Here is a 26,128-nt window from a genome sequence, read left to right as displayed (position 1 = left end):
CCTAGACCCACTCCAATTTGCATACCGCCCCAACAGATCCACAGATGACATAATCTCAATCGCACTCCACACTGCCCTTTCCCACCTGGACAAAAGGAACACCTAGGTGAGAAAGCTGTTAATTGACTACAGCTCAGCGTTCAACACCATAGTCCCCTCAGAGCTCATCACTAAGCTAAGGACCCTGGGACTAAACACCTCCCTCTGCAACTAGATCCTGGACTTCCTGACAGACCGCCCCCAGGTGGTAAGGGTAGGCAACAACACATCTGCCACACTGATCCTCAACACTGGGGCCCCTCAGGGGTGCATGCTTAGTCCTCTCCTGTACTCTCTGTTCACCCACGACTGCATGGACAAGCACGACTCCAACACTCTCATTAAGTTTGCTGACGACACAACTTTGGTAGGCCTGATCATCGAAAGTGATGAGACAGGCTATAGGGAGGAGGTCAGAGACCTGGCAGTGTAGAGGACAACAACCTCTCCCTCAACATGAGCAAGACAAAGGAGATGATCTTGGACTACAGGAAAAGGAGGGCCGAACACGCCTCCATTCACATTGATGGGGCTATATTGGAGCAGGTCGAGAGTTTCTAGTTCCTTGGCGTCCACATCAGCAACAAACTACCGTGGTCCAAACGTGCCAAGAAAGTTGTGAAGAGAGCATGACAATGCCTTTTCCCCCTCAAGAGACTTTAAAGATTTGGCATGGGTCCTCAGATCCTCAAAAAGTTCTACAGCTGCACCATCGAGAGCATCCTGACTGGTTGCATCACCGCCTGGTATGGAAACTGCTCGGCATCTGACCGTAAGGCACAGCAGAGGGTAGTGTGTACAGTCAAGTACATCACTGGGGCCAAGCTTCCTGCCATCCAGGACTTATATACTAGGTGGTGTCAGAGGAAGGCCCAAAAAATTGCCAAAGACTCCCGCCACCCTAGTCATAGACTGTTCTCTTGCTACCGCACGGCAAGCGGTACCAGAGCGCCAAGTCTCGGTAAAAAAGCCTCCTTAAATCTAGATGTTCCGCTAGCGGAACGTCTGCTCCAATATCCAATGACGGGCGTGGCGCGAAATACAAACTTCTCTAAAATCCGAAAACTTCCATTTTTCAAACATATGACTATTTTACAGCTATTTAATGACAAGACTCTCGTTAATCTAACCACACTGTCCGATTTCAAAAAGGCTTTACAGCGAAAGCAAAACATTAGATTATGTCAGCAGAGTACCCAGCCAGAAATAATCAGACACCCATTTTTCAAGCTAGCATATAATGTCACAAAAAACAAAACCACAGCTAAATGCAGCACTAACCTTTGATTATCTTCATCAGATGACACACCTAGGACATTATGTTATACAATACATGCATGTCTGTTCAATCAAGTTTATATTTATATCAAAAACCAGCTTTTTACATTAGCATGTGACGTTCAGAACTAGCATTCCCACCGAACACTTCCGGTGAATTTACTAAATTACTCACGATAAACGTTCACAAAAAGCATAACAATTATTTTAAGAATTATAGATACAGAACTCCTCTATGCACTCGATATGTCCGATTTTAAAATAGCTTTTCAGATGAAGCACATTTTGCAATATTCTAAGTACATAGCCCGGCATCACAGGGCTAGCTATTTAGACACCCAACCAGTTTAGCCTTCACCAAAATCACATTTCCTATAAGAAAAATGGTCTTACCTTTCCTGTTCTTCATCAGAATGCACTCCCAGGACTTCTACTTCAATAACAAATGTTGGTTTGGTCCCAAATAATCCATCGTTATGTTCCATCAACGACGTTTTGTTCGTGCGTTCTAGACACTATCCCAATGGTAAATCACGGTCTCGCGCATGGCACAGAACGTGACAAAAAAATTCTAAATATTCCATTACCGTACTTCGAAGCATGTCAACCGCTGTTTAAAACCAATTTTTATGCAATTTATCTCGTAGAAAAGCGATAATATTCCGACCGGGAATCTGCATGTCTGTAAACTGAGGGAAAAACCGAAAGACGGGGGCGGGGCAGGTCACGAGCGTAAGCATTTCTCCACTGATAGCCCACTTAGCTTTTGCTCTCGTGTGTTTCAGCCAGGGCTTTGAATTACGTCATTCCTGTTTTTCCCGGGCTCTGAGAGCCCATTGGAGACGTGGGAAGTGTCACGTAACAGCAGAGATCCCTTGTAATAGATAGAGAGAATCAACAAGGGCAAGAAATGTTCAGACAGGGTACTTCCTGAACAGAACCTTCTCAGGTTTTTGCCTGCCATAGGAGTTCTGTTATACTCACAGACACCATTCAAACAGTTTTAGAAACTTTGGAGTGTTTTCTATCCAAAGCTAATAATTGTATGCATATTCTAGTTTCTGGGCAGGACTAATAATCAGATTAAATTGGGTACGTTTTTTATCCAGCCGTGAAAATACTGCCCCCTAGCCATAAGAGGTTAACAGCTTCTACCCCCAATCCATAAGACTGCTGAACAATTAATCAAATGGCCACCAGGACTATTTGCATTGACCCCCCCCCCCCCCTCCCCATTTGTTTTTACACTGCTGCTACTCACTGTTTATTATCTATCCATTGTCACTTTTCCCCTACCTACATGTACAAACTACCTTGACTAACCTGTACCCTCGCACATTGACTTGGTACCGGTACCCCCTATATATAGCCTCATTATTGTTATTTTGTGTTACTTTTTAATAACATTTTTTACTTTTGTATATTTAGTAAATATTTTCTTGACTATTTTCTTAACTGCATTGTTGTAAGTAAGCATAACACGGTAAGGTCTAAACCTTTTGTATTCGGCGCATGTGACAAATACAATTCTATTTGATTTGAAATAGCTGGATCATAAGTGTGAGATTTGAGGCATGCAAACAGCCCCGTCCTTGAGCAGAGTTCTCTGCCAAGTCCCTAGCATCACTCAAATGTCGGCCAAATGTCATCTATAGTCTCAATGGCATTCTCATCGCACATAGAGCGCCAAGCAGAATAGGCGGCAGAGCTATAGAAACCAGTATCGGTGTCACTGAGGGGAGCTGTGTTGTTTATATTTGTGTTGTACTGTATGTTGTTGGCTGTACAGTATCTCTCATGTTGTATGTTGCCTAGCAACATTTGTTTATTGGGATTATATATAGTTTGTTGAATTGAATAGTTTACCCTCTGTACTCAGTGAGGGTGATGTTGGTTACATTTTATTCTATGTCTATTAGCATAGTTTAAATTCAGCCTGGTCGAGGCTTTATGTGGAATGTAGAATTAATATACTGTCGAAGCAAAAGTAAGGAAATTATAAGTAGGAGCTTTGGTTGGTTCTGTTGATGTTTTTTCATGTGGAGGCTGTGGCCTGTATGGTCTGTATGTCCGTAGCCAGCGTGACTGCTGACCACAGAGACAGGAGAGAAATTGCCCACAAAATGAGGAGGAAACTGAACTACATTTTACATTTACATTTTAGTCATTTAGCAGACGCCCTTATCCAGAGCGACTTACAGTAGTGAATGCATACATTTCATACATTATTTTTCTGTGCTGCTACACTTCCTAACCTCCTGCCAAATGCATGACCATATTAGAGACACATATGTCCCTCAGATTACACAGACCCTCAAAGAATTCACAAAACAAATCCAATTTTGAACAACTCCCATATCGATTGGGTGAAATACCACAGTCTGCCATCACTGCAGCAAGACCTGTTGCCACAAGAATAGGGCAACCAGTGAAGAATAAACACCACTGTAAATACATCCCACATTTACATTTATTTATTTTCCCTTTTCTACTTTAACTATTTGCACATCGTTATAACACTGTACATGGAGTGCATTCCGAAAGCGGAAGGTGGGGGAAGGGAGGTGACGGAAGGGAGGTGGGAGGTGACCAAGAACCCGATAGTCACTCTGACAGAGCTCCAGAGAAGGACAACCATCTCTGCAGCACTCCAGCAATCAGGCCTTTATGGCAGAGTGGCCAGATAGAAGCCACTCCTCAGTAAAAGGAACATGACAGGCCGCTTGGAGTTTGCCAAAAGGCACCTAAGGACTCTCAGACTATGAGAAACAAGATTCTCTGTTCTGATGAAACCAAGATTGAAGTCTTTGGCCTGAATGCCAAGCGTCACATCTGGAGGAAACCTGGCACCATCCCTACGGTGAAGCACGGTGGTGGCAGCGTCATGCTGTGGGGATGTTTTTCAGCGGCAGGGACTGGGAGACTGGTCAGACTGGAAAGATGAACAGAGCAAAGTACAGAGAGATCCTTAATGAAAACCTACTCCAGAGCAATCAGGACCTCAGACTGAGGCGAAGGTTTAGCTTCCAACAGGACAATGACCCTAAGCACACAGCCAAGACAACGCAGGCTTTGGATCAAGTCTCTGAATGTCCTTGAGTGGCCCAGCCAGAGCCCGGACTTGAACCCGATTGAACATCTCTGGAGAGACCTAGAAATAGCTGTGCAGCAACGCTCCCCATCCAACAAGACAGAGATTGAAGGGATCTGCAGAGAAGAATGGAAAAAACTCCCCAAATACAGGTGTTCCAAGCTTGTAGCATCATACCCAAGAAGACTCGAGGCTGTAATCGCTGCCAAAGGTGCTTCAATAAAGTACTGAGTAAATGATTAAAATCTTATGTAAAACCTGTTTTTGCTTTGTCGTTATGGGTTATTGCGTGTAGATTGATGAGGGGAAAAAAGGATTTAATCAATTTTAGATTAAGGCTGTAACGTAACAAAATGTGGAAAAATGTCAAGGGGTCTGAATACATTCTGAATGCACAATAGCCATAATATGACATTTGAAATGCATTTATTCCTTTGAAACTTTTGTGAATGTAATGTTTACTGTTCATTTTTTATTATTGATTTCACTTTTGTTTATTATGTATTATTATGTACATATGTTTCCCATGCCAATAAAGCCCTTTGAATTGAAATGAGAGAGAGAGGCTTCTCTGTTCTGGAGGACAGCCAGCTGGTTTCCTATTTGCGTATTTGACCATGTTTCGGGATCTGCATTATCTCATGAGCAGATCTCTGGATTTGTGTGTTTGTGTGTGTGTGCATGTGTGCGCGTGTGTGTAAATGGTGATCAGATCTGTTAACTGTTTGGATGTGTCCCTCTTGCACACTTATCATGTCGCTTTGGAGGTGTGAAAGTAGACTTGAGTATAATGTACAGTATGTGTCTACCTATAAATGACTGTGTGTGTGTATGCATTCAGAGGCAAACTTAGGGTTTGTGGTGTGAAAATGGACACGTGTGTGTGTGTGTGTGTGTGTGTGCGTGCATACATGTGTATGTAAGTAGGTGAATATGTGTGTGTTCTTTTATGCCTCTGAGGTACACAGTGGGGACTGATAGTGTGAAGTATTGAAGGTGATAATGCCCTGCCATTCTCACATGAAGAGCACAGGGCTGCTAAATGAAGACCGCAGATTAGATTAGACTCTATCCACATTTAATCACTTCAAGCTATGGGATCCTGAGTGGTGCAGCGGTCTAAGGCACTGCATCACAGTGCTAAAGGCGTCACTACAGACCCGGGTTCGATCCTGGGCTCTATCACAACCCGTCATGATTGGGAGTCCCATAGGGTGGCGCACAATTGACCCTGCGTCGCCCGGGTTAGGGGAGGGTTTGGCCGGGGTAGGCCATCATTGTAAATAAGAATTTGTTCTTAACTGATTTGCCTAGTTAAATAAAATAACTAAAAGTTGCTCTCTCTCTTAATAACTCCAGAAAGACAGAGAGGCTCTCTGTATCCACTAGAATTTCACCATAACACTGTAACCGGATACGGGCTTATTTCGTTCTGCTTTTGGACTGAAGCCTGGTTCTGTGGGTCTTGCATCTGTTTTGACATGGTACTGTGTGTGTTTGTATTCAGAATGGTGTGTGTGTGTTGAGAGTGCTCTTTCACAGCCGGGTCGATGTGGTTTTTAGGTGAGGCGCTAATGGACAACTAGACGGGGAGCATTCCTCTCAGACCAAACGCCCCGGCAGACCAAACGTGTCTCTCTCTCTCTCTCTCTCTTTCTCTCTTTACACACTCCCCACTTTCTATCTTTTCACTCTCTCACACACTTTCCCCTCTTTTTCACCCTTTGTCTCCCTCCTTCTCACTATCCCTCTGTGTCTCTCATTCCTCCCTCTGCCCCTTCCTCTCCCCATTTAATAACGTCCATTCTCCCTAACAGCTTTCTCCTTGACAGAGACATGATTGAGAGTGTGTGTTTAACCACAGTGCTCACCGAGAGGCCCTGAGAGTAAAAGCTCACCTGTGTGTTCAGTGTGTGTAGTATGTTAATTCTGTGTGTGAGGGACAGGGGTGGGGGGTTCAGGATGGCTCTATAGGACAAGCAAGAAATGACAAGAAGCTAGAAAGAGAGAGAATGTGTGGGTGTGTTGTGTGTGTTTCTGTGTGTTTGTGAGTGAGACATTTAGTGAAAAAAATGAAATAGGAGTCCCTGGAGTGGGTTGTCTGCTTCTAATCACCCCCACCCCACCAGAAAACACACTAGGCTTGGGCCGCATCCAGATTGTCATACCAGGATATTCGGTATTACCTGCTCTGAACACAAGTGGTGCTATATTCAAACGCCACTGAGCCTCTGTAATCTTAAGGTTATAAATGATAGCAAGTACATGTAAAATTCCATAGAGAATGCTAACTAAATGCTAACAAGCACATTGCAAACACTTTATACAGTCTCTGTCCTAAACTATTTGCAGGACTGAAATCCCAGCTCATAAAGTTATACAAGTAACTCAAAAATGCTACTCACAGTTTTCTGCACCCACAAAACAAATATTAGACAGCAAGACTCTTGATCCAGGAGGCGATTATCTGCTGCTACCAAGCGAAGCTTGATTTTGGAAGAAGCTAACCACTTAGCTAGATAGCTAACTAGCTACTAAATTAGCAAACCAAATGCACAACTGCAGAGCATTTAGCACATTTTAGACAGTTAACTTAATAGTTATAAGATATCTAGCTGGCAAACATTTAGTTTTGAATGCCATACTGTAACTAAATCACCTGCGCGTGCTGCACAACAGTGAGTGATTCACAAGGCTCCGGTCTCTCGTCGTTGTGTGCTTGTAAACAATGAAAAATTATGTGACAGGTGAAATTAAGAACGCAATCTTCTTTATCTCCTAACGTATTGCACAAATTGGTTTCAGGTCTTTGCAAAAAGTAGCTACAAATATTCAAATGTAGAAAAAATCTTCAAAGAAATAGTTTAAATGGTATTGACGTTATTAAAAAAACATATTGTGGCTATTTCAAAATACCCTGGTATACAGTATATACGGCTTACCGCCCAAGTCTAACACAGACACACCACTCCACGTTCCTGCAACCCCCCCCCCCCCATCTCTCCAATCTTAATCGGCAAGCTGGACCCCTTCTCCCATTGTGGTATGGAGACAGACAGGGAATCACTGGAGGGGCTGTTGGAACATCTGTCTTCCACCCGCAGGCAATAGAGACACACACAGTGGAGGTGTTCCAATTTGGGCTGCTATCTGGGAAGACACAAACACGCACAAACACACAGTACACACAAGTGCAATCACGTACACATGCACACACACACACACACACACACACACACACACACACACACACACACACACACAGAGCTCCCTCAGGGATTCCTGACTACGTAGGTCCTAATGAATAGTGGAGCTCTCTGTTGAGTATCTTCTCTCTGTGCCAGTGTAACCATGTTCGACCTTGCATGTTGCTTTGTCCACTGATTTGTCCACTGGGTTTGTTTGAGTGTTTACTACAGGCTCCAGGTCTCATCTGTGTGTGTTTGGCCCGTGTCAGATGGTCTAATTGTTATCTATGTGTGTTGTCCTGTGTTTCAGGTGTATCAGCTGTCTAAGCACCAGGTGGAGATGTTACTGGGACCAAAACAGCCACTCTTGCCTCTCCACTAAAGACGACTCCAAACCCAGCCTGCTAGAGGTGAGCTGCCCCTCTGTGTTAAACCACTCCAATCAGACATACTGGCTAGATTAGAAGTACCAATAATAAGCATGGATCAGTTCCCCACTAGTCCTGACCTTAAAGTCTGCAATCCGCAGTTGAAACAATAACAAAACGGCATCCCGCCATTGTTTAAGTAAAACGCTGAAGTGTGGGACTGAAGAAATGTAACCACTCTCAAATGCATAAACAAAGCTATGGATACAAGTCTGACCATCCATGATGTCAACATTATAGTTTTAATCATGTGTTGATACAGTGTTTGTTTGCATATCGGGTTTGGCCGGGGTAGGCCGTCATTGTAAGTAAGAATTTGTTCTTAACTGACTTGCCTAGTTAAATAAAGGTTAAATTAAAATACTTTGTTTACAAACATTGAAGTTAAACAAGCTTATATTTTGGGTTCTGATGGGGTACAACAGTTGAAGAATATAACTTAGTCACTTAATTCAAGAATCAATGGGTACATATCATTCATTTATAAGTCCAAAACTAGATGTAGCAACGGATGATTGCCCCTTTAAAAATTAGAGGGGAAGACTTCAACTAAACCCTAGATCAGTGGGAACCAATCACAAGCTCCTATGATGATCTCAGTCCATTCTCATTTGGCCTTGTAACAGCCCGGCAAGTCATGTGGTCATACCAGGTCAAAGCTATCTTACTGTTGTCAGCCATTTTTAAAACAGCTCATAAAACTTCGGGAGACATGGTTAACATACTCCTAACGAGATAATGGGCCATGTTAAAGCCTCTCTGACCTTTCCAAACTTTCTCTCCCAGTTCTACATCGTGGTGGCTTTTGATAGGCCCACTGGAGCCAGTGTGTTGAAGAATGGGTTCACTGTTTCACAGTTTTTCCTGTCTTATGTACAATGCTGTATATGGTTGCCATGGTGTCCAGTTAGTGTGTACTGTGCCCGAGTGTGAGGAGCTTTTATCGGAAAATGAATGTTAGTAAGGATGTTTTCAAAATGGTCAAAATCTGTCATTGAAGACTGAGCTCAATATTAAACCTCTTTTTTCAGACCTCTTTTGAGAAAAACATCTGACATGCTTTAATTGTGATGAGAACGCCTATCCCTTTAAGTATTGTTATGTTAAGGCAGGACAAGCTCGTTAAGTTCATTATAGCTATCACAGCCCCCCTAGACACTCCTCACCTCCTCTGAGCATACCTATGCCCTGACAGCATCACCGCTGTGGTACAGCCAGCCACCCCACTCTTCCACTGCCTTTGGTGTTAGAGCCAAGAGTGTTAACACACAGCTAAGTCCCTCTGCCACTATTAGGAGCCCCACTCACAGGCAGCTGTTTCTGGAAGGAGAGGAGGGGGTCTGATTGGGTCCAGAGAGACTGATGTACTCAACTGGAGGAGTGTGGTTAGGTGAGTCAGAGTGAGTTAGTCGGGCCATACCATGACAATAAATGTCCTGACTGAAAAATAAAAGTCATATCTTCATCAAAATTATATTCCTATCTTAATCGAAATAAAAGTCCTATCTTAATCTAAGTAAAAGTCTGATATGAGGTTCTGTAAAGATCAGAAATAAAGTCTGAGTTCAGGTCTTCTGCTTTGAGCCCCATCCTGCCACCATTCCGCCATCTTTGCCATCTGGTGTGTCTCACTGCTCCTCCACTTTAGGATGTTGTTGTTTCCCTCTGAGCAGAGCAGAGCTTCACCCTCTTATTTCCTCCTCCTCCTCTCAGCCACATAAACAGGACAGGTGTTTTACATTGTTTTCTTTAACCCGTGAGTGTTTGTGTCACTTCCTGTCCTCCAGAATTCTGCTTCCTGTCCAAGCCTTGTGGCCAAGGATGTTCCACCATCACCCTCAGGGATAACCCAAGACTTCACCCTGTCGCTAAGCAACGTGGATCAGGTACAGTATACCCTTACCCCTGTTAGATATTATCCTAAATGTGGTACAGCCAGATAGGACTAAAGTAACTATTGGTCTTAGAGGGAGATTGGTGGAAATCATAGTCATCAATCCCTACGTGGTGTCTCTTTGGGAGTGAGCTGAGACAGCTGCAGTGACTGTGTGGAAGAGGTTAGAACCAGAATGATACCTCTTAGCTGTCTGTTCCCACCAGGTTCTCACCTCTTAGCTGTCTGTTCCCACCAGGTTCTCACCTCGTAGCTGTCGGTTCCCACCAGGTTCTCACCTCTTAGCTGTCTGTTCCCACCAGGTTCTCACCTCTTAGCTGTTTGTTCCCACCAGGTTCTCACCTCTTAGCTGTCTGTTCGCACCAGGTTCTCACCTCGTAGCTGTTTGTTCCCACCAGGTTCTCACCTCTTAGCTGTTTGTTCCCACCAGGTTCTCACCTCTTAGCTGTCTGTTCCCACCAGGTTCTCACCTCTTAGCTGTTTGTTCCCACCAGGTTCTCACCTCTTAGCTGTCTGTTCCCACCAGGTTCTCACCTCTTAGCTGTCTGTTCCCACCAGGTTCTCACCTCTTAGCTGTCTGTTCCCACCAGGTTCTCACCTCTTAGCTGTCTGTTCGCACCAGGTTCTCACCTCGTAGCTGTTTGTTCCCACCAGGTTCTCACCTCTTAGCTGTTTGTTCCCACCAGGTTCTCACCTCTTAGCTGTCTGTTCCCACCAGGTTCTCACCTCGTAGCTGTCTATTCCCACCAGGTTCTCACCTCGTAGCTGTCTGTTCCCACCAGGTTCTCACCTCGTAGCTGTCTGTTCCCACCAGGTTCTCACCTCTTAGCTGTCTGTTCCCACCAGGTTCTCACCTCGTAGCTGTCTGTTCCCACCAGGTTCTCACCTCTTAGCTGTCTGTTCCCACCAGGTTCTCACCTCTTAGCTGTCTATTCCCACCAGGTTCTCACCTCGTAGCTGTCTATTCCCACCAGGTTCTCACCTCTTAGCTGTCTGTTCCCACCAGGTTCTCACCTCGTAGCTGTCTGTTCCCACCAGGTTCTCACCTCGTAGCTGTCTGTTCCCACCAGGTTCTCACCTCTTAGCTGTTTGTTCCCACCAGGTTCTCACCTCTTAGCTGTCTGTTCCCACCAGGTTCTCACCTCTTAGCTGTCTGTTCCCACCAGGTTCTCACCTCATAGCTGTCTGTTCCCACCAGGTTCTCACCTCGTAGCTGTCTGTTCCCACCAGGTTCTCACCTCGTAGCTGTCTGTTCCCACCAGGTTCTCACCTCATAGCTGTTTGTTCCCACCAGCTTCTCACCTCATAGTTGTCTGTTCCCACCAGGTTCTCACCTCGTAGCTGTCTGTTCCCACCAGGTTCTCACCTCATAGCTGTCTGTTTCCACCAGGTTCTCACCTCGTAGCTGTTTGTTCCCACCAGGTTCTCACCTCGTAGCTGTTTGTTCCCACCAGGTTCTCACCTCGTAGCCGTCTGCTCCCACCAGGTTCTCACCTCGTAGCTGTTTGTTCCCACCAGGTTCTCACCTCGTAGCCGTCTGCTCCCACCAGGTTCTCACCTCGTAGCTGTTTGTTCCCACCAGGTTCAATCAATCAATCAAATGTATTTATAAAGCCTTTTTTACATCAGCCGATGTCACAAAGTGCTACACAGAAACCCAGCCTAAAACCCCAAACAGCAAGCAATGCAGATGTAGAAGCACGCTGGTTAGGAAAAACTCCCTAGAAAGACAGGAACCTAGGAAGAAACCTAGAGAGGAACCAGGCTCTGAGGGGTGCCTAGTCCTCTTCTGGCTGTGCCGGGTGGAGATTATAACAGAATATGCCCAAGATGTTCAAGCGTTCATAGATGACCAGCAGGGTCAAATAATAATAATCACAGTGGTTGTAGAGAGTGCAACAGGTCAGCACCTCAGGAGTAAATGTCCGTTGACTTTTCATAGCCGATCATTCAGAGTTCTCTGATGTCTTATCTCTCAGTATGTATACAGTCATTTACAGACATATAGAGACATTCAAAGAACATATAGCTATCTTTAGTACTATTCCCCCTATCTTTCTACTTTTGTACATTTTGTACCTTCAGACACTGATTTCAGATCAGTCTGTATAACCCTAATCCTAACCTCAACATATTGAATGCGAGCCAGAAGATGATATTGTATCTGTGATGAGGGTCTGACTCTGTGACATTCCATCCCTGACTTGTTGCCAGGTCTGGTCAGTCGTAACTATAACCCTGTGCCCTTTCACACACTCTCCCACTGGATTTATATTGTGATAGAGAGTCACACACACACACTTTACCGTCCAGATGTTGATGAATATGAATTATACATGATTCTGAATTTCTGCCTGGCAGGGACAATTATCCTGTGCTATTTAGATGTTTTGCATTCTTCCCCTCCCAGGGTTGTCAATGGTTACCAGAGTTGTTCAGGGGGACACAGTTCTCTCCCAGCCAGGTCCCTGTTATTATGTCTCAGTTGACACCCTATTCCCTACATAGTGTTCGTACATGTATAGAATGAACCCAGGAAGATCAACCCTGCTCGACTAATGGGTATCTAGCTCAACTAGATGGAACAGCCACTATGCTGATAATGGAACTAGAACAAGCACATCCTCTGAACAAAGAGACATCTCCAATCTCCAATACAAACATGTTTAACTATGTGAAAACATGGAATATCCTTGGTGCCAGGCTGTTGCTGCTGTAGCTTTCTAGCCAATGTTGTCTTGCCAATGTTGTCTTGCCAATGTTGTCTCGCCAATGTTGTCTCGCCAATGTTGTCTCGCCAATGTTGTCTCGCCAATGTTGTCTTGCCAATGTTGTCTAGCCAATGTTGTCTTGCCAATGTCGTCTTGCCAATGTCGTCTAGCCAATGTCGTCTAGCCAATGTCGTCTAGCCAATGTTGTCTAGCCAATGTGGTCTTGCCAATGTCGTCTAGCCAATGTCGTCTTGCCAATGTCGTCTTGCCAATGTCGTCTTGCCAATGTCGTCTTGCCAATGTCGTCTTGCCAATGTCGTCTAACCAATGTTGTCTTGCCAATGTTTGGCATGGATCCATCCAATTGCAAAGCAGTCGGCTGAAGCAGAAACAGACTGTCAATCAAGCTAGGATGGGGAAAATAAAGATCTAGCAACATTTCTAAAGGCAAAATATCTATCCCAAAATGTGTTTCCACAAACCCCTGTTTTCCTTGGTGATGTCAGACCGCGGCAGCCTTTTGATTGGTTTATAAATTAAGGTTTTATTGTCATGAGGACGGATTGGTTTGTTTTGTTCTGTAGCAGGAGGAGCTTGAGTGTGACTTTGGGAGTGAGCAGCGGTACGAGGCTCGATGGCTGAACAGTGGCTCAGAGGTCAAGTGCAGTGGAGTGATGGTGAGTACAACCTTCCTAGGAGCACAAGTCACTCAACACAATCTTGGTGAAGGTGCCAGTCAGAAATAAGATGTTTAGTGTATGGCCAATCAAAGCCATGCTTACTGGTTGTGTATGGTGAAATGGCCAATCAGTGAGCTTGTTTCTGTCCATGTAGCTGACCACAGCGGAGAGGAGTCAGGTGTTTCAGCTCAGCCTGCGGAGAAAGGGACAACTGGACAAGTACATTGACAGCCCTAAGCCCATGATCGGTAAGATTGTACAAACACACACACAAACAAACAAACAAACACACACACACACACACACACACACACACACACACACACACACACACACACACACACACACACACACACACACACACACACACACACACACACACACACACACACACACACACAAGCCTACTCCCAGATGCAAGTATATTCTCAATGTTAACAGGCCATGTATTTGCCATGTGAGCCCTGAGAGCAGAAGAACTGACCTACAGCCAGAAGAACGGCATACTTTACTACAGGACTAATGCTTCATACCATACTCACTGCTCAGTCATCAAAACACACAAGCACAAATGGTTTCTCTGTGGGAGGTGCTGGAACATGAACATGCACATCTGTTTCTCTGGGTTTCTGTTATGTCTTCCCCCTCTGTTTTTCTGGGTTTCTATTGTCATGTCTTCCCTCTCTGTTTCTCTGGGTTTCTGTTATGTCTTCCCTCTCTGTTTCTCTGGGTTTCTGTTATGTTTTTCCTCTCTGTTTCTCTGGGTCTCTGTTATGTCTTCCCCCTCTGTTTCTCTGGGTTTCTGTTATGTCTTCCCTCTCTGTTTCTCTGGGCTCTGTTATGTCTTCCCTCTCTGTTTCTCTGGGCTCTGTTATGTCTTCCCTCTCTGTTTCTCTGGGCTCTGTTATGTCTTCCCCCTCTGTTTCTCTGGGTTTCTATTGTCATGTCTTCCCTCTTTGTTTCTCTGGGTTTCTGTTATGTCTATTCTCTCTGTTTCTCTGGGTTTCTGTTGTCATGTCTTCCCTCTCTGTTTCTCTGGGTTTATTTACAGTGAGGGAAAAAGTATTTGATCCCCTGCTGATTTTATAAAATCTTTGACATGCGTTTTTCTGGATTTTTTGTTGTTGTTATTCTGTCTCTCACTCTTCAAATAAACCTACCATTAAAATTATAGACTGATCATTTCTTTGTCAGTGGGCAAACGTACAAAATCAGCAGGGGATCAAATACTTTTTTCCCTCACTGTATATTATGTTGAAAATATTTTTAATCCAAAGGAACTGACATAGGTTCAGTATGATATACGCAGCCCATGCGGTGATGTAATGGAGCCCTTTCAAATAGCCTATGTGTCCTAGCAGAATGTATTGTGTTAATAAAACCCTCCCCTTTGTCCCCTCCCTCTCTCTCTCAGTGGAGGTGTACAACTGTGGGGTCGGCAGTGGGGATTGTTCCCAGTGTTGGGGACGTGAGGACCAGGGTCATCTGTGTGGCTGGTGTGACAACATCTGTAGACCCAGGGATGACTGCCAGTATATGAGTAGTCAGTGTCCTGACCCCGAGATCACCAAGGTAGGAATACACACACACACACAATGACCCATCCGCGAGATCCATAAGACTGGACACGTCTAACTGTACTGTACATACTCATTCATGCAATTCTCCATCCCATCATTGTTGACCCAGGGCCTAATTTAGAACAGGAAGTGGTGGCATGTCACATGACCTGTCACATGGCGCTGTACCCTGCCTTTCCTCTGTCTTGTGATTGGGGCTTATTTTGTAAGGGGAAGTGTTATTACAGAGCTTCATTAAACCAAGTCAGTCTGAAATATCACTCTTTACTGTACAACTCCCTGACTGAATGACAGCACAGTCACAGCACTTAGGCACTGTCCCTTATGGAGGAACAACACTACTGATCTGGAGGGATGTCAGAGGGCATGGGAATACTTAGCCACTGTCTAACCCTGTCTGTCGTTCTGGGCAAGTGCGCGTGTGTGCGTGCATGCGTTTGTGCGTGTGTGTGTGTGTGTGTTTGTGTGTGTGTGTGTGGAGTTCTGTGCATACCATGTTGGTATTGAGCTCGGTACGCAGTCACCCACAGAAATAGAATAGAGCAATATAGATTACCGATGTGATCACACTACAACCACATGGGTCACAGGAATGAATGTGTTTATTTGGATGCAGATCTCACTGTGGTCAGCTCCTAGTGGTCATTAACCCCAGTCAGCTGAACACATGGGTTCAACTCTTCAGTTGGATTCATCTGAGTGACTGTGCTCCTTTCTATCAAGGCTTCTGAATATCTGTGGTTATGTCCCTATGTTTCAACTGCCAGGCATTAAAGAGTGTTTAGAGTTGCAATCAGACCCACTCTGAATGCTGCTGAATGCTGCCTTTATCTGTGCTGCAGACAGGAAGTACGGCTCACATGAGGCTCGGTTGGCCTAAACACTTCCTGTAGATAAAACCTGCCTGGCCTGGCCAAGCAGAGGAACAAACGAGTCTGACACACACACACATACACACTAACACTCAACTAATCTATAGCATCTTACACACATGGGTACACCTTCATTCAAAGGCCAGCAAGGGTTTAGAACCACAACATACAGACCAGTAGATGTTTTTTTAGGGGGTAGATCAGCTTTAATACTGCAGATAGATTGCAGCTTCCATCAATGTAATTGCCTGCATCATTTCCAATCCCCCATATATTTTTGGGATACACAGTACCAGTCAAAAGTTTGGACACACCTGCTCATTCAAGGGTTTTTCTTTATTTTTACTGTTTTCTACATTGTAGAATAATAGTGAAGACATCAGAACTATGAAATAACACACATGGAATCATTTAGTAACCAAAAAAGTGTTAAACAAATCAGGTGTAACAACACCTGCACAGGATTGGTACCTCCGAACATCACACCTGCGGGACAGGTACAGGATGGCAACAACAACTGCCCGAGTTACACCAGGAACGCACAATCCCTCCATCAGTGCTTAGACTGTCCGCAATAGGCTGAGAGAGGCTGGACTGAGGGCTTGTAGGCCCGTTGTAAGGCAGGTCCTCACCAGACATCACCGGCAACAACGTCCCCTTTGGGCACAAGCCCACCGTCACTGGACCAGACAGGACTGGCAAAAAGTGCTCTTCACTGACGAGTCACGGTTTTGTCTCACCGAGGGGGATGGTCGGATTTGCGTTTATCGTCGAAGGAATGAGCGTTACACCAAGGCCTGTACTCTGGAGTGGGATCGAGTTGGAGGTGGAGGGTCTGTCATGGTCTGGGGCGGTGTGTCACAGCATCATCGGACTGAGTTTGTTGTCATTGCAGGCAATCTCAACACTGTGCGTTACAGGGAAGACATCCTCCTCCCTCATGTGGTACCCTTCCTGCAGGCTCATCCTGACATGACCCTCCAGCATGACAATGCCACCAGCCATACTGCACGTTCTGTGCGTGATTTCCTGCAAGACAGGAATGCCAGTGTTCTGCCATGGCCAGCGAAGAGCCCGGATCTCAATCCCATTGAGTACGTCTGGGACCTGTTGGATCGGAGAGTGAGGGCTACGGCCATTCCCCCCAGAAATGTCCGGGAACTTGCATGTGTCTTGGTGGAAGAGTGGGGTAACATCTCACAGCAAGAACTGGCAAATCTGGTGCAGTCCATGAGGAGGAGATGCACTGCAGTACTTAATGCAGCTGGTGGCCACACCAGATAATGACTTACTTTTGATTTTGAACCCCCTTTTGTTCAGGGACACTATTCAATTTCTGTTAGTCACATGTCTGTGGAACTTGTTCAGTTTATGTCTCAGTTGTTGAATCTTATGTTCATACAAATATTTACACATGTTAAGTTTGCTGAAAATAAATGCAGTTGACAGTGAGAGGATTTTTTTTTTTGCTGAGTTTATATATACACATCTTTTTAAAAATGATTTTCCACTAAACCTTCTACCCCTCCCCTAATTGGAGTAAACTAATGAACAACAATACTTAGGCTTCTACTTCCAGTTTTTACATACTATATACATTTTACGGACACAATCTATTTTACAATAGTTATCTTTTGTTTGTTTTTACTCCTATCCTTCCGCTAAATTCAATCCCTCCCATTTATTTCTGCAGATCATGCAGTTTGATTTATTTTTGCCATATATTTTTAACTGCTGTTTCACTAAAGTTTTTAACCGATATACATTTTACTGAGATGGTATATTTTACATGAGTTATCTTGTTGTTATTAGTACCACCATTCAGATCCACTCAACCCCTCCCATCAATATCCTAACACCATCCATATTGGATTTATTTTTGCCATATATTTTTCAACTGTGCTGTGATGTATCACAAAAGTTCTGATCCTTTCTATTCTCATAGTTTCTACAGATTGTAAATTAAAGATTAATACAATTCTAAAAGTATTACTTTTTTATTGATCTATTGACTATGACTTTTCAAATCACCCAGTAGTGCTATCTGCAGAGTTAGCTCCAGGTAAATGTTGCAATTCTTCAGCCATTCCTGGACCTGCGAGCAAAATCAAGCTATGTATGGACATTACCATAACAAATGAGCTAATGATTCTGTCTCTTCGCAGCAAAATCTGCAGAGCTAGGATGGTTGTATCCCTTATATATATATATATATATATATATATAAAGATAACATTGCAAGAATTTTGTATAATCGTTTAAATTGAAAAACTCTAAGTTATGAATCCAGCGTTGTTTTGCGTATCAGTTCATAAACCATGTGCCACAGTACGTCAAAAATCGGTACGTCAAAAATCTCTTCCCAACTATTTTGCAATCTATATGGTACGGTTGTCAATTTATTCATCATTAAATGAAACTGGTATACTTTTTATTCATCACAATTTTCTTTTACCAATTTTGGTCTTTAATGCAGGGCTGACAAGTTCCTGCTTGTAATATGAATAAAGGGAAAAATGCCATTCTTAAACATTGAGTGAGTCATTCGTACTAATCTGCTAGAGAACCAGTTTGGATTTAAGTATGACTTGTGTATGACTGACGCCTTTAGTGAGAGGCCAAATGCTTTAATATTTAATGATTTCTGCCCTCTGAACTCATATTCATTATATAAATTGGCCTGTTTAATGTTGTCTGGCTTGCTGTTCCAAATAAAATGGAAAATTTTTGTCTCATATATTTAAAAAAAAAACAGGTTGCTGGTTATAGGCAAGACCATAAGCAAAAAGGTAAACTGGGATATGACTAAAGAGTTCATCAGGGTAATTTTTCCACAAATAGAGAGGTATTTTTGTATCTATTTTTGCTAACTTTCTATTAAAATGTATTGTAGTTAGATCATTTCTAACTACAATACATGCTAAACTACACGGTAATGTAAAAGTTTGTATTTTTTAGTGATCCAATACGTAATGTATACGTAATGTATCATAATTTGGATGTAATCAAAGAGGTTAGTGGCACGAGCGTCTAGGACCAGTAGATATGTGAAATCAGGAGCAGGAGACAGAGGGCCGGAGCAACTGAGTTTTAATAAGAAATACCAGTCGTAATAGCCGTTGGGCACAGGGCGTGTAGCGAAGTCCGCCAGGAGAAAACACTTTTCTCAAAAAAAACAAAGAAGCGCACTGAAAAAACAAACAGCGCGCGGGGCGCAGCCCGGCAATATAATGACTTCTCAATCGGATACAATACCACTGTCCTTCGTGAACAAATGAACAATCCCGCACGAGAACCCCAACTGAAAATACACATTAAATAACCCCCCACTAATGACAAACACAAAACAGGTGCGGGATAGACAGACAAAACCAACAGACACAGAAACAACGATCGGTGGCAGCTAATAGGCCGGCGACGACGACCGGCGAGCGCCGCCCGACCGAGGAGGGGCGCCACCCTCGTTAGATACTGTGACAGTACCCCTCCCCTGACGCGCGGCACCAGCCGCGTGCCGACGCCGGCCTCGGGGACGGCCCGGAGGGCGAGGCGCCGGCCGATCCGGACGGCGACGGTGGAATTCTTGTAGCATCGGTGGATCTAGAATGTCCGCCGCCGGAACCCAGCACCTCTCCTCCGGACCGTACCCCTCCCAGTCCACGAGGTACTGCAGGCCCCCTACCCGACGTCGGGAGTCCAGGATGGTTCGGACTGTGTACGCCGGGGCCCCCCCCGATGTCCAGGGGGGGCGGGGGGACCTCCAGCACCTCATCATCCTGTAGTGGACCAGCTACCACCGGCCTGAGGAGAGACACATGAAACGAGGGGTTAATGCGGTAATATGTAGGGAGTTGTAACCTGTAACACACCTCGTTTATCCTCCTCAGGACTTTGAACGGCCCCACAAACCGCGGACCCAGCTTCCGGCAGGGCAGGCGGAGGGGCAGGTTCCGCGTCGAGAGCCAGACTCTGTCCCCCGGATTATACACGGGGGCGTCACTGCGGTGGCGGTCAGCGCTCTCCTTGTGTCGTTCAACAGCTCTCCTTAGGCACTCCTGGACACCATTCCAGGTCTCCTGAGAGCGCTCCACCCATGCCTCCACCGCAGGAGCCTCCGTCTGGCTCTGTTGCCATGGCACCAGGACCGGCTGATATCCCAAGACCACCTGGAAGGGTGACAGGTTGGTAGAGGAGTGGCGCTGAGAGTTCTGGGCCATCTCGGCCCATGGCACGAACTGCGCCCACTCCCCTGGCCGGTCCTGGCAATATGACCGCAGAAACCTGCCCACCTCCTGGTTGATGCGTTCTACCTGCCCATTACTCTCGGGGTGGAAACCCGAGGTCAGGCTGACCGAGACCCCCAGCCTCTCCATAAACGATCTCCACACCCTGGACGTGAACTGGGGACCCCGATCAGATACGATGTCCTCGGGCACCCCATAGTGCCGGAAGACATGGGTGAACAGGGCCTCCGCGGTCTGCAGGGCCGTAGGAAGACCGGGCAAAGGGAGCAGACGGCAGGACTTAGAGAACCTGTCCACAACAACCAGGATCGCCGTATTCCCCTGGGACGGCGGGAGATCCGTGAGGAAGTCCACCGAGAGGTGAGACCAAGGTCGTTGCGGAACAGGGAGGGGCTGTAATTTCCCTCGAGGCAGGTGCCTAGGAGCCTTGCACTGAGCGCACACCGAACAGGAAGAGACATAACGCCGAACATCCTCAGCCAAGGTGGGCCACCAGTACCTTCCCTTCAGGCCCCGCACTGTCCGTTCCACCCCAGGATGACCCGAGGAGGGTAGAGTGTGGGACCATCGAATCAGTCGATCGCGAACACCAAGCGGAACGTATTTCAGGCCCACGGGACACTGCGGTGGAGTGGGTTCTGACCGACCCGCCCGCTCGATGTCCGCATCCACCTCCCATACCACCGGCGCCACCAGACAGGAGGCGGGAAGTATGGGAGTAGGATCGATGGTCCGCTCCTCGGTGTCGTAGAGACGCGACAGTGCGTCAGCCTTCCGGTTCCAGGAACCTGGAATGTACGAGAGAGTGAAGTTAAACCTCGTAAAAAACATGGCCCACCTTGCCTGACGGGGATTAAGCCTCCTCGCTGCCCGGATATACTCCAGGTTACGGTGGTCGGTCCAGATGAGAAAAGGGTGACGTGCCCCCTCAAGCCAATGTCTCCACACCGTCAAAGCCCTGACCACAGCTAACAGCTCCCGGTCCCCCACATCATAGTTGCGCTCCGCCGGGCTCAGCTTCTTAGAAAAGAAGGCACATGGGCGGAGCTTCGGAGGAACGCCCGAGCGCTGCGATAGCACAGCTCCTACCCCAGCCTCGGACGCGTCCACCTCCACTATGAATGGCAAAGAGGGGTCCGGATGCGCCAGGACAGGTGCGTTGGTAAACAGAACCTTCAGACGAAGGAAGGCTCTGTCCGCCTCTGCTGACCATCGTAGCCGCACCGGCCCCCCCTTCAACAGTGAGGTAATGGGAGCCGCCACCTGACCAAAACCCCGGATAAACCTCCGATAATAATTAGCGAACCCCAAGAACCGCTGCACCTCCTTCACAGTGGTTGGGGTTGGCCAATTACGCACAGCCGTCACACGGTCACACTCCACCTCCATCCCCGAGGTGGAAATGCGATATCCTAGAAATGAGACGGCTCTTTTGAAGAACTCACATTTCTCCGCCTTGACGTATAGGTTATGCTCCAGCAGCCGCCCAAGCACTTTACGCACCAGGGACACATGCTCGGCGCGTGTGGCGGAGCAAATCAGGATGTCATCGATGTACACCACCACACCCTGCCCGAGCATGTCCCGAAGGACCTCGTCCACAAAGGATTGGAAGACAGCGGGAGCGTTCTTTAACCCATACGGCATGACGAGGTACTCATAATGGTGGTACTAAATGCGGTTTTCCACTCGTCTCCATCTCGGATACGCACCAGGTTATATGCGCTCCTGAGATCTAATTTCGTGAAGAAGCGCGCCCCGTGAAATGACTCCACTGCCGTAGCAATGAGAGGTAGCGGGTAACTGAAACCCACTGTGATAGCATTTAGACCTCTATAGTCAATGCACGGGCGCAGACCTCCCTCCTTCTTTTTCACGAAAAAGAAGCTCGAGGAGACGGGGGATTTAGAGGGCCGAATGTATCCCTGTCTCAAGGACTCAGTGACGTATGTATCCATAGCCACTGTCTCCTCCTGAGACAGAGGATACACGTGACTCCTAGGAAGAATCGCGTCGGCCTGGAGGTTTATCGCACAATCCCCTCGTCGATGGGGTGGTAATAGAGTCGCCTTCGTCTTACTGAAGGCGATAGCCAAATCGGCATACTCTGAGGGAATGTGCACGGTGGAGACTTGGTCTGGACTCTCCACCGTAGTCGCACCGATGGAAACTCCTATGCACCTACCTGAGCACTCCCTCGACCACCCCGTAAGAGCCCTCTGTCTCCACGAAATCTGAGGGTTGTGCGTAGCCAGCCAGGGGATTCCCAGTACCACCGGAAACGCTGGGGAGTCAATGAGGAACAGGCTGATACGCTCCTCATGACCCCCCCACGCCTGCATCACCAGTGGCACTGTGACCTCCCCTACCTGGCCTGACCCTAGCGGTCGACTATCTAAGGCGTGCACGGGGAAGGGGTGGTCCAGCTGAACCAGGGGAATCCCTAACCTCTTCGCTAACCCAAGGTCCATAAAACTCCCAGCTGCACCTGAATCGACTAGTGCCTTATACTGGAAGTGAGGGGAAAAATCTGGAAAACAAACCGAGGTGTACATGTGGTCGACAGGGGGCTCTGGGTGTGGCTGGTGCGGACTCACCTGGGGTTTCGAAGTAGTGCTCTGCCTGCCCTCCGAACTCCCGGGGGGACCACTCCAGCACCGGTCCACAGTGTGTCCTCTGCGTCCACATCGAGTGCAGGAGAGACCCCCCCTCCGGTCCTCCTCGACGCAGCCCCCCCTATCTCCATGGGCTGTGGAGCGGGGGGACTGGGAGGCGGAACGAACAGGCCCCGACTGGAACGTCCCCGGGAAGCCAGCAGGTTGTCCAGTCTAATGGACAAGTCCACCAGTTGGTCGAGGGTGGAGGCGTTGTCCCTACAGGCCAGCTCCCGGCGGACGTCCTCGCGAAGGCTACACCTATAGTGGTCTATCAAGGCCCGCTCGTTCCACCCCGATCCAGCGGCGAGAGTCCGGAATTCTAGGGCGAAATCCTGAGCGCTCCTCGTCTCCTGTCTCAAATGGAATAACCGCTCACCCGCCGCCCTGCCCTCCGGGGGATGATCGAAAACCGCCCGGAAGCGGCGGGTGAACTCAGGGTAGTCGCCCCGAGCCGAGTCTGGGCCATCCCAGACCGCATTGGCCCATTCTAGGGCTCGACCCGTGAGACAGGAGACGAGGACGCTCACCCTCTCTTCGTCGGAGGGGGGGGGGGGCAGACGGTCGCCAGGTAGAGTTCCAATTGGAGCAAGAACCCCTTGCACCCAGCGGCCGTCCCATCGAACTCCCGGGGAGGAGTAATCCGGATACCACCGGCGCCCGCTTCAGGGGGTGTGTGTAGGGGCGCAGGGTGAGGGACCGGAGCTGGTCCAGCTGGGGAAGCACCTCTCTCCCAATTCTCCAACCGGGCCAACACCTGGTCCATGGCCGAGCCTAGGCGGTGGAGGAGGCTGGCGTGTTGAGAGACCTGCTCAGCCATGGACGGCGCTTCTGCTCCTGCTGATTCCATTTTATTGGTGCGGGATTCTGTCACGAGCGTCTAGGACCAGTAGATATGTGAAATCAGGAGCAGGAGACAGAGGGCCGGAGCAACTGAGTTTTAATAAGAAATACCAGTCGTAATAGCCGTTGGGCACAGGGCGTGTAGCGAAGTCCGCCAGGAGAAAACACTTTTCTCAAAAAAAACAAAGAAGCGCACTGAAAAAACAAACAGCGCGCGGGGCGCAGCCCGGCAATATAATGACTTCTCAATCGGATACAATACCACTGTCCTTCGTGAACAAATGAACAATCCCGCACGAGAACCCCAACTGAAAATACACATTAAATAACCCCCCACTAATGACAAACACAAAACAGGTGCGGGATAGACAGACAAAACCAACAGACACAGAAACAACGATCGGTGGCAGCTAATAGGCCGGCGACAACGACCGGCGAGCGCCGCCCGACCGAGGAGGGGCGCCACCCTCGTTAGATACTGTGACAGTTAGAAAACATATCCAGATCCTCTATGAGGCTGTGGAGGGATCCAAATAGTGGATTTAAAAGAAAACATGAATCATCAGCGTACAATGACACCTTTATTTTTAACCCCTGGATTTCTATCCCCTTGATATTATTGTTGGATCTGATTTTAATAGCTAACATTTCAATGTCCATAAATAAATAAATATGTCAATAGTGGACAACCTTGTTTTAATCCTCTTGACAGTTTAATATTTTCTGAGAAGTAGCCATTATTTACTATTTTACACCAAGGGTTACTATACATAACTTTAACCAATTTTATGAGAGATTCTCCATAATTGAAATATTCCAGGCATTTATATATAAATTCCAGTTGTACTTTATCAAAAGCCTTTTCATAGTCAGCTATGAATACCAGGCCTGGTTTCCCAGATTTTTCAATTGTGTTCTATTGTTTCCAGTACTTGCCTTATATTATCTCCAATGTATCGTCCATGTAAAAAACCTGTCTGATTAGGATGAATAATATCCAACAATACCTTTTTCATCCTATGCACTATGCATTTTTAACCTCCCTGGGCAATGTGGGACGCCCTAGTGGCGCGAAATACAAATACCTCATAAATGCTATAACTTCAATTTCTCAAACATATGACTATTTTACACCATTTTAAAGACAAGACTCTTGTTAATCTAACCACATTGTCCGATTTCAAAAAGGCCCCCTAGCCCCAACAGGTTAAGGGGCCTCCAATTTTTTTAATGGACTCAATCTTTATATTTACCACTTGGATCCTGTTTCAGAAATAATGAAATCAGAACTAGTTGAGTATCTGAAAATCTACCATTTTTATAGGAGTGGTTAAAACATGCTAATAACGGTCCTCTGACTGTATCAAAAAAGTTTTGGTATATTTCCACGGGTATGCCATCCAGCCCTGGAGTTTTCCCGTACTTACATGCTTTAATTGCATCAAGAACTTCCTCCTCTGTAATGTGGCCTTCAAATTAATCTTTCTGTACAGCTGTTAATTTTATATTATTCATATTTTTTTTAAATCATCACATTTACTTTGGTTAGTCGAGATGGAGGAGACTGAAACGAAAACATATGCTTAAAGTACTTTGCTTCCTCTTTCAAAATATCATTTGGTGAATCATGAGTGACTCCATCATTTGCAACAAGTTTCAATAAATTATTTTTGGTAGCATTTCTATGTTGAAGATTAAAAAATAATTTTGTTAATTTCTCTCCATATTCCATCCAGTTCGCTTTATTTTTATAATATAATAATAAGTAGTCAAGATGACTAGCTTGATTGAGCTGGATTGAGCCTCCGCCATGTATATCTCACTAGGTGAGGATATTTAAGCCTTCATATATCCACTTGTTGCAGTATATCCATGATATTCGTGATTCCCTTAAGTGCATGAGGGTGATCGTATGTAGTGTGATTTCCTTCTCGGCCCATTGAAGTATTTTAAACAGTATTATAATCTCCCACCATAATAATAGAGTCTTGTATTGTTTGTAGGTTTGATAAATTATTGTATACATTTTCAAAGAAGCGATGATCATCATTATTTGGGCTGTATAGATTAATGAGACATATCTGTTTATGCTCCAATAATATATTTTAAATCATCCATCTACCTTGCAGATCTGTTTGGACAATTTGCACATCCAGATCAAAATTATTGTTAGCTTACATCTAGACGTTCCGCTAGCGGAACACCACTCCAATATCCAATGATAGGGCGTGGCGCGAAATACAAACTCCTCGAAAATCCGAAAACTTCAATTTTTCAAACATATGACTATTTTACACCATTTTAAAGACAAGACTCTCCTTTATCTAACCACACTGTCCGATTTCAAAAAGGCTTTACAACGAAAGCAAAACATTAGATTATGTCAGCAGAGTACCCAGCCAGAAATAATCAGACACCCATTTTTCAAGCTAGCATATAATGTCACAAAAACCAAAACCACAGCTAAATGCAGCACTAACCTTTGATGATCTTCATCAGATGACACTCCTAGGACATTATGTTATACAATACATGCATGTTTTGTTCAATCAAGTACAGATTTATATCAAAAACCAGCTTTTTACATTAGCATGTGACGTTCAGAACTAGCATTCCCACCGAACAC

At 46.0% G+C, this 26,128-nt stretch overlaps 1 protein-coding gene across 1 annotated transcript in view; it reads left to right on the top strand.

Moving 5' to 3' along the window:
- Positions 1 to 26,128, top strand: part of plxnd1 (plexin D1) — a 109,477-nt gene that overhangs the window by 24,491 nt on the left and 58,858 nt on the right. The window contains exons 8-12 of the mRNA XM_029723685.1: positions 7,907 to 8,006; positions 9,812 to 9,910; positions 13,214 to 13,306; positions 13,464 to 13,557; positions 14,724 to 14,881. Of these exons, the coding sequence (XP_029579545.1) occupies positions 7,907 to 8,006; positions 9,812 to 9,910; positions 13,214 to 13,306; positions 13,464 to 13,557; positions 14,724 to 14,881 (544 nt within the window). The remainder of the gene's footprint in view (positions 1 to 7,906; positions 8,007 to 9,811; positions 9,911 to 13,213; positions 13,307 to 13,463; positions 13,558 to 14,723; positions 14,882 to 26,128) is intronic.

The sequence above is a fragment of the Salmo trutta genome, chromosome 30, assembly GCF_901001165.1.
Source record: "Salmo trutta chromosome 30, fSalTru1.1, whole genome shotgun sequence".
In the NCBI taxonomy this organism is placed as follows: Eukaryota; Metazoa; Chordata; class Actinopteri; order Salmoniformes; family Salmonidae; genus Salmo; species Salmo trutta.
Note: the sequence above shows the minus strand (reverse complement) of the source record. Positions and strands in the feature narration are given on the sequence as shown.